The sequence below is a fragment of the Castor canadensis genome, chromosome 7 (assembly GCF_047511655.1).
Source record: "Castor canadensis chromosome 7, mCasCan1.hap1v2, whole genome shotgun sequence".
In the NCBI taxonomy this organism is placed as follows: Eukaryota; Metazoa; Chordata; class Mammalia; order Rodentia; family Castoridae; genus Castor; species Castor canadensis.
In genome coordinates this window covers 63315431-63334077 of record NC_133392.1, presented here as the reverse complement: position 1 = coordinate 63334077, position 18647 = coordinate 63315431, and the positions used below count along the sequence as shown (strand labels likewise).

Sequence of the window (18647 nt, the reverse complement as noted above, 5' to 3'; positions counted from 1 at the left end):
GTGAGAACTGTGCAAGGAAAGCCAAAAAGCAGAGAAGTGTTTTGAGGCTCATAGTATATACTGTGATTGGCATCTTTATTATTCTGAATCCCCAGATTTGCTGGAGAGGTGACAGAAAATACTCTAAGAGGGTATTTGGAATGGTATCAGAAACACAGAATGAGATTAGGAGGATGTATTTGAAAGACCTGATGCAAAAGACCAGCATAGTGATTTAATAGCAAGAGTTATTGACTGTCCTGTACATGACTGAATAACCTTGAGAAATCTAAAAGTAGAGGAGGGGCTCATAAGAGCCAAGGGAGGTAGTTACAGAAAGTGTGCAAAAGGCAGAGGATGTGTGCAAGAGTGGAATAGTATGGAAAAGTTAGAGAATATGGAAATAAGAAAATACAACAAATTGGTTGAAGGAAATTGTGCCTACAACTGAGTAACAGAGCCAAGGAAACAGTAAATGTTAGGATTTTAAAAGAACAAGAACAAGGAAAACTAGAAACAGACATTTAGTGCTAAAAAAAACCAAGTTATTGCTGGGCACTGGTATCTCACGTCTATAATTCTCCCTACTTGAGAGAGTGAGTTGGGGAGGATTATAGTTTGAGGCCAGCCCAAGCAAATACTTTGTGAGACCCTCATCTCCAAAATAAGCAGAGCAAAAATGACTGGAGGTGTGGCTCAAGTGGTAGAAGGCCTACTTTGCAAGAGAGAAGCCCTGAATTCAAACCCCACTCCCACCAAAATAAACAAAAGTGATTATTAAGACTTCACCTAAAGGTACCTTTTTCAGCAGGTGAGCAGAAAAACAGCTGTTTAGAAAAATAGGACTGTATTATGTGTTTGCATCCAAAGGTAATAGTTTAGGAAGTTTTTCCTGAACATCTTTTTAAAACTAATTATTATTGGGAGCAGTGAGGTAGGTAACTGGAAATTGAACTCAGAACTTTGCAATTTGTCAGGCACTGTACCATTTGAGCCACTCTGCCATCTCCCTACCCCAATTTAAAAAATTTATGTTTTACTTTTATTTATTTTAATCCCCGTCCTCTCCCCACCCCCATAGTGCCAGGGATGGAACATAGGGCCTCATGTGTGCTAAGCAAGTGCTCTGCCTCTAAGCCACACCCCCAGCTCCTTTTGAACACCTTTTCCCATGCTGTGTTCAGTTGCCCATTTAGAATATGCTTCTGTATATTCCTTGTGCCAAGTGCTTCTCAGAAGACAGTTCTCCACCTTCAAGGAGCATCTTTCCATTTTGTTCCTCAGATGGGTGCCGAGACTCTAGAGGGCAGCCTTGCCCTCTTTTATAAGGCTCATGCATCATTTTATGTCTTCACAATAAATACATATTCATATACATGTATATATTGATATGTCTATATAAATATTGTACTTGGATGAAGGAAAGCAAGTTTGTGAGGCCTCCGTATTGTATCCTTCCTCCCTAGACTTAAATTTGAGGTTAGGGACCTTGTCTCTCTTGTGTTACCTAGCATAGTGCTTGGTACAGAGAAAGTGCTCAATATCTTTTAGTTGCATCAATGAGTACAAGTGGAACTCAGGACAGTACATATGGATCCTACATCCCCACTAAGGGCAGTTACAATTTTGTCATTTGAATGGTAGTTTGTATCTCCTAGTATAGACATTTTTGTTTAAACTTTATCTGGTTTAACTTAGCTCTCAAAATCCTGAAACCCTTCATTTTAACATAACTTCGTTAAACTGTGATCATGTTACACAATCCAGAATTGACACTGTAATACAATACTAGCTGTTTCTTTGGAAATGAAAGATATACATGACAGACTCTAGCCTTAATGTTTAATAAGTTATTCTTTTAAAGCCAAGAGTGACTAGACTCTTGGATTTATAATAGAATTATTCTTTCTTCCAATTCTCTTTTACAGGGAAATCGTGAGGAGAATCAGAGTGTAAACCACCAGATGGCTCAGGAAGATGCTCAGCGTCTCTATCAAGCTGGTGAGGGTAGACTGGGAACAGATGAATCTTGCTTTAACATGATCCTTGCCACCAGAAGCTTTCCTCAGCTGAGAGCTACCATGGAGGCTTATTCCAGGGTATGAGCTCTTCTGAAGATTTGGTGTCAATTTTAAGATGTAAACATATTTAACCCTATAATTTTGTCTGCAGGTGGCTAATCGAGATTTGTTAACCAGCGTGGGCCGTGAGTTTTCTGGATATATTGAAAGTGGTTTGAAGACCATCTGTAAGATACTTTTGTGTTTTACTTTGTTTTATTTTTAAATGAGTAGGAGCTTTGAATGGTTGTTCTCATTAAGTAATTTTAATTAATATAGTCTCCTTGGACTCTGCTTAGGCAGAAGCTGAGCAATCCTATGTTTTTATGTATAATTTTCCATGGTTGGTGGTGTGACCAAATCCGGCTGTTTGGGGATTATTTAGCCTTCATTTGAATGCCTTTCCTGAGGACCGTGCAAGAAGATCCAACAGATTATAGCACTTCCTCCAAGGTCAATGGGAAAGTCTTAGGGAACTACTGGTACCACCACAACATTATTTTGAGCCCTCAAAACACACCTTTCACGTATTCAGCTCAATGAGACCCTTTCTCTTTGGAAATTAACCAGTTTCTGGTGATGTAGCACCCCCAGATTTCTAAAAAATGGAAATGTTCCTGGGGATACTACTGGACTAAGAATATTAGTAACACATTGGTCTTAGCAATGGAGTATCTTACAGATATCACTATACTACTTGTAGCTATAGTAATATATGTATAGTTAGTACCTCCCTACCATATATAGAAGGAATCTTTGCTAAATGAATTTTCCAAAGAGAGATGTCAGATTTGTGAGTATCATTTTGAAATCTCTGCTCAAACTGTTTCCTCTTACAGTGTATCTCATATTTTTCTTAGCCAAATGATACTCATTACTTGCAGAATTTATAGATTTTTGTCTTCTTTTAGTAAGATATTACTGGGGCATACTTGCTACAGACCTTCACAAAATAAGGGGAAAAATTGTAAAAAATCTAAGTCAATGCATCTATAGAGAGAAAATAGGATTTATTCGCCAGAGGGAGTCTTCTAGAATTGAAGGCTGCCTGTCTGACACAGCAAGAAAGGTATATGCTGAGAAAAATCAAGGGGTGATCATCTTCTACAATTTCTAAGATGATTGTGTGGGAAAAAAGCAAAGACAGGTTAGAAGTGATAAATTTAGCTGGAGAGGGGCAGACTGGTTTGTTAAGCTTTGATTCTGCTCTGAAGCATACCTATTTTGCAGTGCAGTGTGCCCTGAACCGCTCTGCCTTCTTTGCTGAGCGGCTCTATTATTCCATGAAAGGTGCTGGAACAGATGATTCCACTCTAGTCAGGATTGTGGTCACTCGAAGTGAGGTAAGGCAAAGCAATACTTTCTTTTTATCTGGTTTTGCTTGATGTTGAATGTTGATTTCTTAAAGTTCCTTGACTGTGAAAACCCTCAGAAATGGTGCTAAGAATGAGCTCTTTTTGTCACTATTAAGAGAGGTAGAAAAAGCACAGTCACAGTATGTATTCTCCTCCTGTTGAGAGAGAAGCCTAGAGTAGTGAAATAGAATACTGTATCTCAATGAAGACAATGTTAAGAGATTTTTCTACTTGAAAAGGTCTATGGGGAGTACTAGTTTAGTTGGAAGATATTTCTTTTTTAAGAGCTTGGGTCTCACTCTGTTACCCATGCTGGCCCCAAACCCAGAGCTTAACCAGTCTTCTTGCTTCAGCCACTCCAGTAGCTGAGATTACAGGTATGCATCATTGTTCCTGGCTTGCTTATTTATTTATTTTGCTGTGGGGATCAAACCTAGGGCTTTGCATATGCTAGGCAAGTGCTCTACTACTGAGCTAAAGCTCCAGCCCCTGGCTTATTTTTTATTTTTATTTTGTTTATGCTTTGTATGAAAGACCTATATAGGTTAATCATATTGGGTATCAAAATTATTGAAATTTAGCATCCCTTATTAACTATAAAATAATTTTCAGTACTCATCATTATCTTCTTATGTAAATATAGACTTGTGTTTTTCTTTTATATATTTATTGGGGTGTGTGTGTGTGTGTGTGTGTGTGTGTGTTATGGGGGTTTAAACTCAGGACCTCATGCTTCCTACTCAGGCATTCTACCACTTGAGCCATTCTATCAACTCTATTGATTTTTTTTTAATTGATAGGAAACATATACTACTAAATAATACTATAGAAGGTAGATAGATCATTTTTTAGAAAGATAGTCAAAATATGGTATTTTAAATTCTTTTTCATGTGTTTATTTTTAGATTTAAATTCTCTAAGTATCTTTGCTAGAATTGTGATAAAATGTACATAAAATTTACCATTCTAACCATTTTTAATGGTTAGAATGTGGCATTATGTCTATTCACATTGTTGTGCAACCATCACCACATCCACCTCCAGAACATTTTTCCTTTTGCAGAACTGAAAATCTGGGCTGGTGGAACTGGCTCAAGTGGTAGAGCACCTGGTAGCAAGCATTAGGCCCTGAGTTCAAACCCCAGTATCATCAAAAAAAAAAAAAATCTATATTCATTAAATAGTATCTCCCTGTTCCCCTCTCTCCTAACTGTCAAAGCTACTATGAGACTTTCTGTCCCTATATTTGACTATACTTCATATGGGTGGAGTCAGACAGGATTTGTCCTGTTGTGACTGGCTTCTTTCACTTAGCCTAATGTCCTAAGGGTTTATCTAGGTAGTAGCGTATGTCAGAAATTTATTTCTTTTAGAGGTTCAATAATACTCCATTGTATCTATATACCACCTTTCCTTTATTCATTTTTCTGTGTATACATACTTAGGTTGCTTCCAACTTCACCTATTGTGAATGATGGCTGCTGTGAACATAAGTGTACAAATACCTGTTCAAGTCCCTGCTTTCACTTTGTTTGTATATTTACCAAGTAGCGGAGTTGCTGGATAATATATGGTTTTTAAAAAAATTTTTTATTACAATATATTCATTATACAGGAGGAGATTCATAATGACAATTCAATTAGGCTTATATTGTACATGAGTTACACTGCCCCCATCGTCTGTCCCCCCACCTCCCTCCCTGCTCCACTTAAAACAGTTGCAAGAGATTTTTTTGTTCTACCTCATATAGGTATATGAAGTCATCAACTGTATAATCTCACCTTAATTGCCTTCATTCACTGTTCCCCCTCCCATTTGTATCTCCCCCACCCACTGTACCTATTTTACAGCTCTGTTTTTAATTACTAATATTTGAATTGATGTTCAAAGGGGTTTCTCCATGCATTCCCACTGTGGGTATATTTTACCTTGGTCCATTCAACCCCTTCCATTACTTTCCCTTACCCCTTAACCTCCCACCCCCCATTTTCCAACAGCTTTCAATACATTTCCTTATATTCTCTACCTTCACAGATGTTATGCTTTGATATTACTGATGCTCTGTCATTCTCTTTTCCTTTCCTTCTTTCCCCACCATTCTGTAGAGTAGTTCTACTATTGCAAACATGTTCTATATATGAGTTTGTATATGATCATGTTTGGTTTTGTGTATATGTTTTATCTTTTGGATCTGTCTTCCACATTTGAGAGAAAACATGTTGTCTTTGTTTTTCTTTTTTCTTTTTTTTTTTTTTGCTTTTGTCTTTCTGAGACTGGCTTACTTCACTTAACATGATGTCCTCCAACTGCATTCATTTACCTCCAAACCACATGTCATGTCATTATTCCTTATGGCTAAATAAAACTCCATTGTGTATAAATACCACAATTTCTTGATCCATTCATCAGTCATAGGGCACTTGGGTTGTTTCCAACGCCTGGCTATTGTGAATAGTGCTACGATGAACATGGGTGTACAGGTGTCTCTATTGTATCCTGACTTACATTCCTTTGGATGGATGCCTAGGTGTGATATCACCAGATCATATGGCAGTTCTGTCTTTAGCTTTTAAAGGAATCTGCATACTGCTTTCCATAGTGGTTGTACTAATTTGCATTCCCACCAACTCTTATACAGTGTATAAGGGTTCCTGTTTCACCACATCCTTGCCAGCATTTGTTGTTGTTATTGCCCTTGAATATGACCATTCTAACTGGGGTGAGATGAAATTTCGGTGTTGTTTTGATTTGCATCTCTTTTATAACCAGGGAAGTTGAACGCTTCATCATGTATTTACTGGTTATTTGTACCTCTTCCTTTAAGAATTCCCTGTTTAATTCATGTGCCCATTTTTTCATTGGAATGTTGATTCTTTGGGGGCTGAGTTTTTTGAGTTCCCTGTAGATTCTAGACATTAGTCTCTTACTGGATGAGTAGCTGGGCAAAGATTTTCTCCCATTCTGTGGGCTGACTCTTGAATCTAGGGACTGTTTCTTTTGCTGTGTAGAAGCACTTTAATTTGATGCAGTCCCATTTGTTCATTGTTTCTCTTAGATGTTGAGCCTTTTGAGTTCTGCTTAGGAAGTTGTTCCCTATACCTGCCTGTTCCAGTGTATTTCCTACTACTTCCTGGAATTGTTTCAAAGTTTCAAGCCTTCTATTAAGATCCACTTTGATTTTGGTACAGGATGAAAGACAGTGATCTAGTTTCAGTCTTCTACATGTGGATATCCAGTTTTTCCAGCAACATTTGTTGAAGAGGCTGTCTTTTCTCCATCATGTGTTTTGTGCTCCTTTGTCAAAGATCAATTGACTGTAGATACATGGGTTTATGTCTTCTATTCTGATCCATTGGTCTTCCTGTCAGTTTTTGTGCTAATACCATGCAGTTTTTATTGTTACGGCTCTGTAGCATAGTTTGAAGTCAGGTATTGTGATGCCTCTGGCATTGGATTTTTTGCTCAGAATTGCTTTGGCTATTTGAGGTCTTTTGTGTTTCCATATGTATTTTAGGATTGACTTTTCTATTTCTGTGCAATTCAGTGGAATTTTGATAGAGATTGCACTGAACATGTTGATCACTGTTGGTAGTATGGCCATTTTCACAATGTTCTACCAATCCATGATGGAAAGATCTCCTGATGTCTTCTTTGATTTCTCTTTTCAGTGGTTTATTAGTTTTCATTTAAAAGTTTTTTTGGTTTCCTTCATTAAGTTTATTCCAAGGTACTTTATTGTTTTTGAGGCTATTGAAAATGGAATTGTTTCCCTGATTTCTTTCTCAGTCAGTTCATTGTTGGTATATAGGAAGGCTACTGATTTCTGTATTTTAATTTTGTAACATACTTTGCCAAAAGAGTTTATAATTTCTAATAGTTTTTTGGTAAAGTTTTTAGGCTCTTTTAATAGGGATGGTTTAACTTCTTCCTTCCCTATTTGAATGCCTTTTATTTCTTGCTCTTGTCTTATTGCTCTGGCTAGGAATTCCAAAACTATATTGAATAGGAGTGGGGAAAGCGGCCATCCCTGTTTTGTTCCTGAATGGTTTAAGTTCTCCATTTAGGATGATGTTGGCTATGGGTTGTCATATATAACCCTTACTATGTTAAGGAATATTCCTTCTATTCCTAGTTTCTTCAGAGCTTTTATCATGAAAGGGTGCTGAACTTTGTCAAAGGCTTTTTCTGCATCTATTGAGAGGATCATGTGGTTTTTGTCCTTGCTTCCATTTATATGCTATATTATGTTTATAGATTTACATATGTTGAACCATCCTTGCATCCCTGGAACACAGGGATCACCATACTATTTTTTACAGCAACTGCATCATTTTACATTCCCACCAGCAATGTACAAGTGTTGCAGTTTCTCAACATCCTTGCCAACATTTAATAGCCATTCTGTTACCAAGTAGCTGTCCTCTATCATAGCCATCCTATGTTTCTAAATGACTATACTTATCCAGTATTTTATTTTTATTTTTTCATTTTTCTTTTATTATTCATATGTGCATACAAGGCTTGGTTCATTTCTCCCCCCTGCCCCCACCCCCTCCCTTACCACCCACTCCCCCCCTCCCTCTCCGCCCCCTTCAATACCCAGCAGAAACTATTTTGCCCTTATTTCTAATTTTGTTGTAGAGAGAGTATAAGCAATAATAGGAAGGAACAAGGGGTTTTGCTGGTTGAGATAAGGATAGCTATATAGGGCATTGACTCACATTGATTTCCTGTGCGTGGGTGTTACCTTCTAGGTTAATGCTTTTTGATCTAACCTTTTCTCTAGTACCTGTTCCCCTTTTCCTATTGGCCTCAGTTGCTTTTAAGGTATCTGCTTTAGTTTCTCTGCATTAAGGGCAACAAATGCTAGCTAGTTTTTTAGGTGTCTTACCTATCCTCACCCCTCCCTTGTGTGCTCTCGCTTTTATCATGTGCTCAAAGTCCAATCCCATTGTTGTGTTTGCCCTTGATCTAATGTCCACATATGAGGGAGAACATACGATTTCTGGTCTTTTGGGCCAGGCTAACCTCACTCAGAATGATGTTCTCCAATTCCATCCATTTACCAGCGAATGCTTATCCAGTATTTTACAGAGCAGTGAATCAGACCACCACTGGGGAGAGCTGGCACTGATATGAGTGCCAGCTATAAGTACTTGCCCCCCCTTCTTCCCATTTTGACTATAAAATGTTATTATTTAAAAAATTATAATGATATGTTTTGATAGATTTTTTCTAACCTATCATTTCTTCTACAGATTGACCTTGTACAAGTAAAGCAGATGTTCACTCAGATGTATCAGAAGACCTTGGCCACAATGATTGCAAGTGACACAAGTGGAGATTATCAGAAGCTTCTTTTGGCTATTGTGGGCCAGTAGGAGGGATTTTTTTAAAGTGAATAAAGCTATTCATAGATTATCCTTCAAAGCAGTGATTGACCTGCATGCAGCAATATCAACCATAACCCTGCAAAACAGTTTTTTTTACTAAGGACTGTATGTCAGGGTAATGTGCTTAGGTTGCACATGTTATTACTGCCTTAATTCTAATGTTATTTTTCTTCTGTGAACAAGCAATCAATGTAAAAGCCATATCATGACAAGGTAGTAATTTTGCAATGTTTGTAAAGCTTCATCTTCACTGCTTTTATTCTAATCAGGATCTCAAATTGAATAAAATTCACACTAATCTAATTCTGTGTAATATTTAATTTTAAAAAGTTTCTAATCACTTCTATCTCAAAAATTGAGAAAACAGTATTTTTAAAAAGTGATGCTGGTCCAGATTGATTTCAGAACATAGTTACTAATTTAGGAATATAAATAATGGGGTGCCCACAGACCATAGTTGTATGGGCTGGGGTGTAGCTCAGTGGTTGAGTGTTGGCCTAGCATGCACAAGGCTCTGGGTTTGATCCCAGTACTGCAAAAATAAAAAAAAACAAAGAAGAGTTAACTCATAATGGAGTCCAATGACAACTGGTTGTTCCTTTTTGTTCCTTTTCTAACATCTGAATCTTTTCAGCACATATTGAAAAAAAGACTTATCTTTAGCTAGATTTATATTTTCATGAAAAAAGTTATAGAACTTAAAAGCCGTATGATGTTTACCTCAATAAATAAAAGTTTACTTGACATGTGAGCAAACCATTAGCTATTTGAAGATTATAGAAATTTTGCTGGTGTTTTTGAGACTCATTTTCTACCCCAAGACTGACTATTATGAATGATTTCCCTGCCATGTAATGGAAGTGCCCTGATGAGCACCATGCAGCATTAGGAGTGGTGACCTGTTCAAGCCTGGCATTCTAAACTAATGGATCCCAGTGCAAGATGTTAAGTATGTCATTTTGGCAATTAGAGTACTCCTGAGGCTGTCAGGAGCTTAATAAAGAGTGAAGAGAGTTGCTTCCCCTTTCCCACCCTCAAGATCATCAACCCCTGTGCATCTGGCAGGATATCAGATTATTTCTGTTTTTGCTGGGGGGGCAGTGGTGCATGTGTGTGTGTGTGTGAACCCCCTGTGCATCTGGCAGGATATCAGATTATTTCTGTTTTTGCTGTGTGTGTGTGTGTGTGTACTATAGTTCTGTCTGGCCTCAAATTTGTGATGATCCTCCTCCTCCTGCCTTAGTCTTAAGTCCTGAGATTACAGACATTCACCATAATGCATGGCTGATTATTTCTGTATTACTATTTGATTCCAATGGATGCAGAAGAAGCACCACTTTATATGTTTAATAGTCAAAAGGAAAAAGTCACTTTTAATTTATATAAACCACTATCTTCTCTTTTACCTTTTTTTCTAAGCTGTACTTCTTGCACTTTACCAGATTTTTCCAGACTAAAATTATGGAGACTGTATTTGTTGCCTTTCGGGGTTCTAAAGTCTTACTAATACCAACTGCTTTATGGCCTTTTCTCTCAATTATTCTGTTATCCTCAAATTCCATTTTAGGTATCAGCAAACATTTTGATTAAATGCCAAAACACATCATCTTACTTTAAATTGTGAAATTTGTAAAAATCTTTGAAATTTATTTATAAATTTAGTGAAAAACAAGTTACATGCAAAGTGACCAACAAAAATTCCCAAAAGGCTTCAATTTTTAATATAAATAGTTATCTTCAATTTTTAAGATAAATGGTTGTCCTGTAATTTTATGGAAGCAGTAAAAATTATAAATTGCTTTGAAAAAAATCCAGCTCTTGCACTGACAACTGTAAGCCTATCTCTTGGAAGAATGAAGGATCTCATTTAGAGTCTAGCCCAGGCCAAAAAAAAAGTTAGAACCTCAGGGGTTCGGGAGGGGAAAATGATAGGGGCAATCTAAACAATATACAAAGTATGCTTATTTAGAATTGTCACAATGAAACCCTCCACTGCCCTTTACAATGAATATATCCTAATAAAAATGGGGGGCAAAAAGAACCCCATATCAATAAAGAGCTAGGTGTGGTGGCAAGTGCCTATCATCCAGTAATGCAGGAAGTGAAAACAGGATGACAATCCAGGCCAACAAGGGTCATAAACTCAAAACCCTATTCCAAAAATAAAGCAAAAAGGGCTGGGGAGTGTGGCTCAAGCAGCAGAGCATCTGCTTAGCAAGTGCCAAGGTCCTGAGTTCAAACAACCCCAGTACTATGCATACACACAAAAATATCCAGCTCCTTTAACCTACAAGAGTAATTTCTATCTTGTTTTACATAAAATTGGTGTTCTGTATTCATAACACTGTATTCATAACACTTAATTTCCCACATATAGAATAGAATAATTTTAGCTATATCAACTTCTTAAAAAGGGGTGAGATGTTTATATGCTTAAAGTACACAGCCTACTTTTTTCTACAGTTTTTGAGGTAGGACTAACAAAAAATTGCATATATTTAAAGGATACAATATGGTCTTCCCATCCAAGTACTAACCAGGCCTGACCCTGCTTTAGCTTACATTCAGGATGGTATGCCTTAAACCAATATGGTCTTTTTTTGGTGGTGGTGGTGGTGGTGGTGTTTTGTTTTGTTTTTTTTAAGACAGGATCTCACTATGTAACCCAGGCTGGCCTCAAACTCTTGATCCTCTTGCCTCAGTCTCCTGAGTGTTGGGATTACAGGGTGTGTGTCACCTCACTCAGCTAATAATGGTCTTTTGATAGTATACCTTGTTTAATGATTCTCACAATTAAGTTTGAGCCAATTAACTGTCACCTGATACATTTTTGTGCAGTGAGAATACTTAAAATCTACCACCTTAGCACATTTCAAGTGTGCAATACATTACTAATTGTAGTAATCCTGTTGTACATTAGCTTTCTAGAGCTTACCCGCAACTGAAAGTTCATACCCTTGAACCGACATCTCCCTATTTTCCTTATCCCATCAACCTCTGGCAGTTACCACACTGTTTATCTGAAGTTCAACTATTTTTAGGTGCCACATATTTGTGATATGCAATATTTGTCTTTCAGAGTCTGGGTTATTTTTATTCCAACACTCAGTTCCTGGGCACAAAACAGATATTTAATATAGGTGTGGTAAACGACTGCACTAAAAATTGAGGGCAAGAATAGTAAACATCAATTATAATTCAACAAACCTTTTCTTGTTTTGATGGGCTGGCCTTTAACTCTCAATCCTCCCTCTTGAGGCTCAAGCCAAGGCATCCTGCTAAAATGACCTATCTCCAAATCCGCTCAATAATGGCTTTTTTCTTAAAATTCCCTTTAGGTTCTCTTCCTCCTATTTATGGAGGAACCCTGAAACAAAAGAGTCGAGAAAGCTAAGAGAAAAAGGTGGAAAACCTCACCTAACCCAAACTCTCACCAAATACATGAGGCGACACTGCGACCGGGCTCCAGGGCGCAGGCGCAAAACTCCACCGCTCCCACCAGGAAATTCTCACACAGCAAGCTCTCGCGAGACTTAGTTGGTTGCTATAGTTGCGACAAACTTGTCCGTGGCTGCCTCAGGTAAGATGGTTATTTCTCTGCTGAAAATCTTCCCTTCCCGGCTTCCCCACGACACTCTGTCACCCAAGCCTTCTGCCCCCTCACCTAAAGCCAAGCTGAAAATTGGGTACAGACTCAGTCTGCACTGTCCCCAGCCCCGCTCCAAGGCGGACGAAGACCCCCCTTTCCAACTTTGCCTGAATGCCGCCTCACTTTCAGCATTGCACCCTTGTGTTCCCCCTTTCCCTCCCCACCCCCACCCTCAACCAGACCCAGGCACCTCGCCTCCTTCGTTTCTAATTTGATTCTGGGCTTGTGGCTTCTTGTGAGCACATGACAAAATAATGTGTCACTTGTCTTGAAGGCTGTAATTGAGCCTTAGGAAAGGAGTGCATATTAATAATGCCATTTGTACAGTGCTTCATAGCTTAAACAGTGTTCTTTTCTTTGGGGGAGATTCACAACAAATGTGAAACAGGTCGGAAGGTGAAACAGGCTTAAAGAAGTTAAGCATTTGCCCAAAGTCACAGTTATTAAATAGGAAAGGTCTTAAATCCTCAGTCCTGAGCCTGTGGGTGTAAAGTGGTAAATGCGGTCAGAACATGAGGTCCCGTGTTCTGACCCCAGTACTGATAAATAATAATTAAATGCATTCATACATACATACATAGAAAGAAGGAAAGAAAGAGAATCCCCAGTCCTTAGTAAACAAGACAGCTTGTACATGGCACAGAAGAAATATATAGTGCTAGAATAGGTCACAGGAACGACAAATGGTTCTGAGCAGGAAACTTCATGGACTCGGAAGCATTTGAGCTGGATGAATGGGATTTGCCCATATAAAGATGGAGTGAGGAGGAAGAGCTGTTCCTGGAGAAAGAAAAAAATGCAAAGGTTCAAAAGGGTCTGAATGCAGATAATCTTTGAAAAATACTAAACCAGATCATAGGCTAGATGAGGGAGAAGTTGATTGCCATGCTGGGGCCTAAAGGGCCTTGAATGATGTATAACAATTTTAACTTTATTTGGTAGATGAGAGGGAATAAGTGACATAAGGGGCTAGCTGAGTGGCTCAAGTGGTGGAACACATGTTTAGCAAGTTTGAAGCTCTGAGTTCAACCTCTCAGTTCCACCAAAAAAAACAATACAGTGACATCAGATCTGAGCTCTAATCTGATATTTATTTGCTTGTCTCTTTGATCTCATTTTCTTCATATTTCTTCTTACACTAAAACCCAAGCATGCTGAGCTCTTTGACTTTTTTTTCTTTGCCTTTGAGCATCTTTTCTTTTTGCCTGGAACATCCTTCATCTTAGCCTATTCTTTTAGTTCCAGATTTCCTCCTACAAGATTTTCCTGGCATGCACATCCACAAATGTCCTCTCAAATCCAGCTAGGTCTCAGTTTCAACACTTCCTTGCTATATGTCTGCACTCAGTTTTCTTTTCCCCTAAAAGAGAGATTTAAGATTCTGGGTGCAAATACTATGTACACATGAATGTAAAGGGAAAAAAAAGATATCTGTTGAAACTATTTCTCGAATGGGGGGGTGGACAAAGGAGAATGGTGGAGGGGGTGAAATCAAGTATGATATATTTGATACATTTTAAGTACCTTTGTAAATGCCACAGTGTACCCCCTCCCAGCATAACAATAAAATAAAAATAAAAGCAAACAACAAAGATTCTCCTGGAAGGGTAGATATATATGCAAAGCTCTTGCACACTGGCATACACTAAGCCATAATCAAAAGTTAATTCCCTCCCCCTCTTCCCAGGGTGCTTGCCTCCACCCTGTTACCTACTCTACTGTCAAAGCACCCACCGCACACAATAGCTCTTGGTCTATTTACATTCTCTTTTCCTTTCTAGATTTTAAATTGCTTGATGTTAAGGAGTTTACATCATATCTCAGATCCTCATCACCTACACTGTGTCTAGCTTAATAAAAGTTTGTTCAATGAATAATTTTGACATAAGTGGGATGAATTAGAATAAAAAGAAACTGGAATCAGAGAGACTAATAGGAGTCTTTTGTTACCATCTAGCAAAAAAAAAGGGGGTGGGGGTGGGGGAAATGAAGGCCTAATTGTGGTACTTTTGTAAGGCAAACAAACTTTTCCAGAGGGCTTTTCAAATGTACACTTAACAAGGAAATTGTCAGTGCCACTTAGGCCTTGAAAGAACCTGGAGGCATGGAGTTGAACAACTGGAAAAATGACAGAGTAGCTGGAAGAAGAAGAATAATTATAAAGCCTGAAGGATGCCAGTGGTTGTATTCTTTTTCATTATTACAAGTCCTAGATAGATTTAGCATAGTGTGTCCTCAATAAATGTTTGAATTAAATAGATAATAAGTTCTACTTTGAATTGAGTTAGAAAACATGACTTTAAAAAAAAACCTCACCTGTTCTGCCTGGTAGCAAGGGGCTGAGGGGGAGAGGGAGGGGGCGGGGGGAAGCGGGGAGAAATGACCCAAACATTGTATGCACATACAAATAAAAGAGAAAAAAAAAAAAAAAAAACCTCACCTGGCCCAGTGACTCATGACTCTAATCCCAGCTATGCAGGTGACAGAGATTGGGTACATCACACGGTGAGGGCCAGCCCAGGCAAAAAAGTTAGCAAGACCCAATTTCAACCAATAAGCAGGGCATAGTGGTACACTTCTGTCACTCCACTACTTGGGAGTCATAAATAGAATAGTGGTCCATGCTAGCTGGGCAAAAAACACAAGACCCTATTTGAAAAAATAACTAAAGCAGAAAGGGCTGAAGGCATGTCTCATGCGCCTGCCTAGTAAGCATGAGATCCTGAATTCAAACCCACAAAAAAAAAGTGTTTTCGAAATTGTTTAAGTCCTTAGTATTGTAAAATAATTAGAAAAGATAATCTAATTAGAGACATAAGTCAGGACCTTTTCCAATAGACTATAATTTTATGTTGTTGTTTATTTCTTGTTCTCAAAACATGTTTTTATAAAGCAAAAGATTTCTGAGAGGAGCTTTGCACTTTGAAAAAATAAAGTTAGCACAGTACATTGTGAAGTATGGTGAGAGATGGGACCCAGGGAGACGGCATTCCTGTACTCTATATTGTGATCATTTGTACTTCATAGATGAGTTACATGTGTAAGAATATTTTTAGCACCAACCAGTGGAATCATGCTTGTGTCCAGCTCACAAAAACACTGCCTATGCATCAGCAAAAGTTGGAAAGGAGAACAAAACTGTGCTGAGCTGTCATGTCCTTCGGTTCCCCTGTGGTATTGGTTATGATGTAATGTGTACTTGTACAGCTAACATATGTGCGAGGGGACAGGTTCATGTACTTTCTTTGCAGAGACCAAAGAAGACCAGAGGGACTTGGCCAATTGCTGATATGGAACCAGTGCCATCAGTAGGCAAATTGGTGCACATAACTGTGACAGATGGATATGATTTGGTAAATTCATTTTTGGAAATCCGTACTGTTCCCTAGTTGGGAAGCATGAGGGGAGTAACAGGGTTTTGCATCACATTCTGCCTCTAGTCCTGGTTTTACATAGCATTTTCCCTTTGGTGTTCCTTATTGTTAGCTTACACTCAGCAGGTCGCACTGCTCTGTGACTGAAATACCTGGGGTGAATCAAAAGTCATTTTAGTTTTCCTTTATGATTCTTTTTTCCTTTCTCTGCAGAAGGATCTGAATTCTTCCACGGTTTTCTTTATGATTAATTTTATTTGATGAGTTTAAATGACAAGTACAGTAAATATTAAAAATTAGAAAAATAATGAAATGGCACACTGTTCCTTATTATGAAGTTTAAAAAGCTTTTCCAAGAGATTTCATTAATAAGCCCTATTTGTTTAAAAATGTGTGTATAATATATATATACACATTTATAGCAAAACACTAAAAATACATATTCTAAAGTGTTGATAGTGCTTACATATTAGAGTAAGATATAGGTGGTTTATTTTCCTGTGTGATTTTCTCACTTTTTCCGATGTTCTACAATATCCTTTTTTTTTTACTACAATATACTTTTATAATCAGATAACACAATAAATGTTATTTTAAAAAAAAACTTTAACCTAATGACATTTAAATGGAATATTGCATTTAACTACAACTAGATTTGTTTAATGATTTTCTACTTGTCCTATTTGCATTTATGATGTAGCTTGTTAGGAAAAAAAAATGGAAAATGCTATTTAGCTCAAGGCAAAGTAGATTTCCAGATATGTAGGGAAATTCTTTGTTTGAATATAATTGAAAGCGATATGTTTCCACTGACAGAGAGGTGTTAAAGGAGATACTCCAGTTACTTTTGTTCGTGCAGAATTCAATCAGGTGGTTCTGGGAGACTCTGCAAAAATTACTGTTTCTCCAGAAGGAACTGCAAAGTACAACTTCAATAGCAGTTTTGAGTTCAATCTTGAAGGCGGAATCAGTTTCAATGACATCGCTCACAAACCTGTATTCTGTAAGTCCTTGCGGTTCTGTGTTATGAGGAGATTCTGAGGTACTCGGTCACCCTTGTTGGGATAGTTGAGCACCCCTTAACTCCTTACTCTAGGAATATGCAGTATATTTGAGTCTTACTAACTCATAGCAACAGTAACCATAGCATATTAATTTTAATTAGCTTTTATCAAGGACATTTTAATTAAACACTGAACTTTGCAGTTAAGCTGAGTTAGGAGCTTCTCCTTTGTATTCTAATATTTAGGGTTACTGGACCTTAAAAAATAAAGAAAAAACAAAAAATGGGACATCCTTAAAATTTATTCCTTGTTTATTTGAAGTTCAAAAATATTCTATCCTATTTTACCTGGTAACTGCATCTGTATTTTTATATACTTACCATACCATGGAGCAATTATTCATGTACCTCTCCTGCTAGAGGAGGCACTTGTTGAAATCAGGGCCTAATTCTTAGAAATATCTATAACACAATGGGCTCAAAAAGTGTTGAATGAATGAAATAGATAGATGGAAGAATGGTTTCTATGTCTGCATCTTTATGGTTTTCATATGCACATTTTTATCACTTATACAATTTGTTGCATCTGTACACTAAAGTTTTTTGTTGTATTAATCTATTCTGTGTGTGTGTGTGTGTGTGTGTGTGTGTGTGTGTGTGTGTGTGTGTTTGATGCTGGATATTGAACCCTGGTCCTTCCTCATGCTTGGTAAGCGCTCTGCCACTGAGCTACATCCTCAGCCTTTGGTATTTTGTTTTCTTTTGTTTTTTGAGACAGATTTCTCGATATAGCTCAGGCTAGCCTCAAACTCTCAATTCTGTTAAGTGCTGGCATTACAGGCGTGAACAACAACACCTGGCTTTGATTTTATAATTTTATTAATGGCATATCCCAGGGGTGCTTACCAAAGCCACAGATTCTAAGATCTCAGATTCAGAGTGGTGATACATGGGAATCTACACAGTCTTCTAGATTCTGCAGTAGCCTAATTCTATATCTTTCTTTCCATAAAAATCACTTGAGACTATGGGACCCAGTCTTCAGGGTGCCTACCCTGTACTACCAAATTCACAATTGGCAGAAATAGAGTCAAAGAAGCTTAACCTTGAAATAAGAATCTTTGGTGACTCCTAAAAACACTCCTCTAGCTAAGTGATTCCAAGCAGTGGCCTCGCTGGAAATCAGTCGCCCATAGAGATATCCATCTGTATCACACTTTTACAACTCCCTTCTCTCCTCTTTAATCTGTGCTACTCTGTCATCTAAAATAGGAGTGTCCTGATTGCCTTCTTTCCAAGCATGTTGAATGGGAAAAGCAAAACCAAAACATTTTTAAAATGTGTAACCAAGATATGAGAGGAAAGGGCAATCCCTTTGTTCCCAGAAGCAAAGTAGGAACTGAAGCCTAGAAGTCTTCGAAAGCTGCCATTGGTATAGGTATAGTCATCAGGAAAGAGATTGTGCTCACAAGTCTCTGTCCCACCGACAGAGCTGCTGTGTCCTGAGTGAGAAAATCTAGGGTGCACTGGGGATGACATGTATCTGGGGAAGGCAGCTCAGGATCCTGAGTCTAATGCCCCACCTCCAGTACAAAATGAGGTGTCAAGGCATGTTATTAGGAATTTACCAGAACAAAGCGAACTCACCGGAAAGAGGCCAAGCCAGGCTTCAGGTGAGATGGGTGGTTTAAGGGGAGAGGGCAGTATTCCAAAACGTAGGACCTTGGGTTTTACTGCTCTTCCAAGGACAAAAGACCTTGGACTGCCACAGATGAGAAGTTGAGATTGAGACCACCTCCCTACCACAAACTAAGACTCCTAAAAGCATGAACT

The 18647-nt window shown here is 38.1% G+C and overlaps 2 protein-coding genes across 7 annotated transcripts in view; both read left to right on the top strand.

Annotated features, from left to right (window-relative positions):
* Anxa7 (annexin A7) overlaps nucleotides 1–9091 on the top strand; it is a 33046-nt gene extending 23955 nt beyond the window's left edge. For both annotated transcript variants that reach the window (XM_020157973.2, XM_020157970.2), the window contains 4 exons: nucleotides 1908–2078; nucleotides 2152–2227; nucleotides 3270–3382; nucleotides 8654–9091. In XM_020157973.2, the coding sequence (XP_020013562.1) occupies nucleotides 1908–2078; nucleotides 2152–2227; nucleotides 3270–3382; nucleotides 8654–8776 (483 nt within the window). In that variant the 3' untranslated portion in view covers nucleotides 8777–9091. The remainder of the gene's footprint in view (nucleotides 1–1907; nucleotides 2079–2151; nucleotides 2228–3269; nucleotides 3383–8653) is intronic.
* A 3031-nt stretch (nucleotides 9092–12122) lies between these two features.
* Cfap70 (cilia and flagella associated protein 70) overlaps nucleotides 12123–18647 on the top strand; it is a 92553-nt gene continuing 86028 nt past the window's right edge. The window contains exons 1-3 of one of the 5 annotated variants that reach the window (XM_074079136.1): nucleotides 12123–12368; nucleotides 15689–15790; nucleotides 16628–16814. In XM_074079136.1, coding sequence (XP_073935237.1) covers nucleotides 15728–15790; nucleotides 16628–16814 — 250 coding nt within the window. In that variant the 5' untranslated portion in view covers nucleotides 12123–12368; nucleotides 15689–15727. Of the gene's footprint in view, nucleotides 12369–14815; nucleotides 16815–18647 lie in introns of those variants that run through there. The other 4 variants (XM_074079138.1, XM_074079137.1, XM_074079135.1 and 1 more) reach the window with 4 other exon arrangements.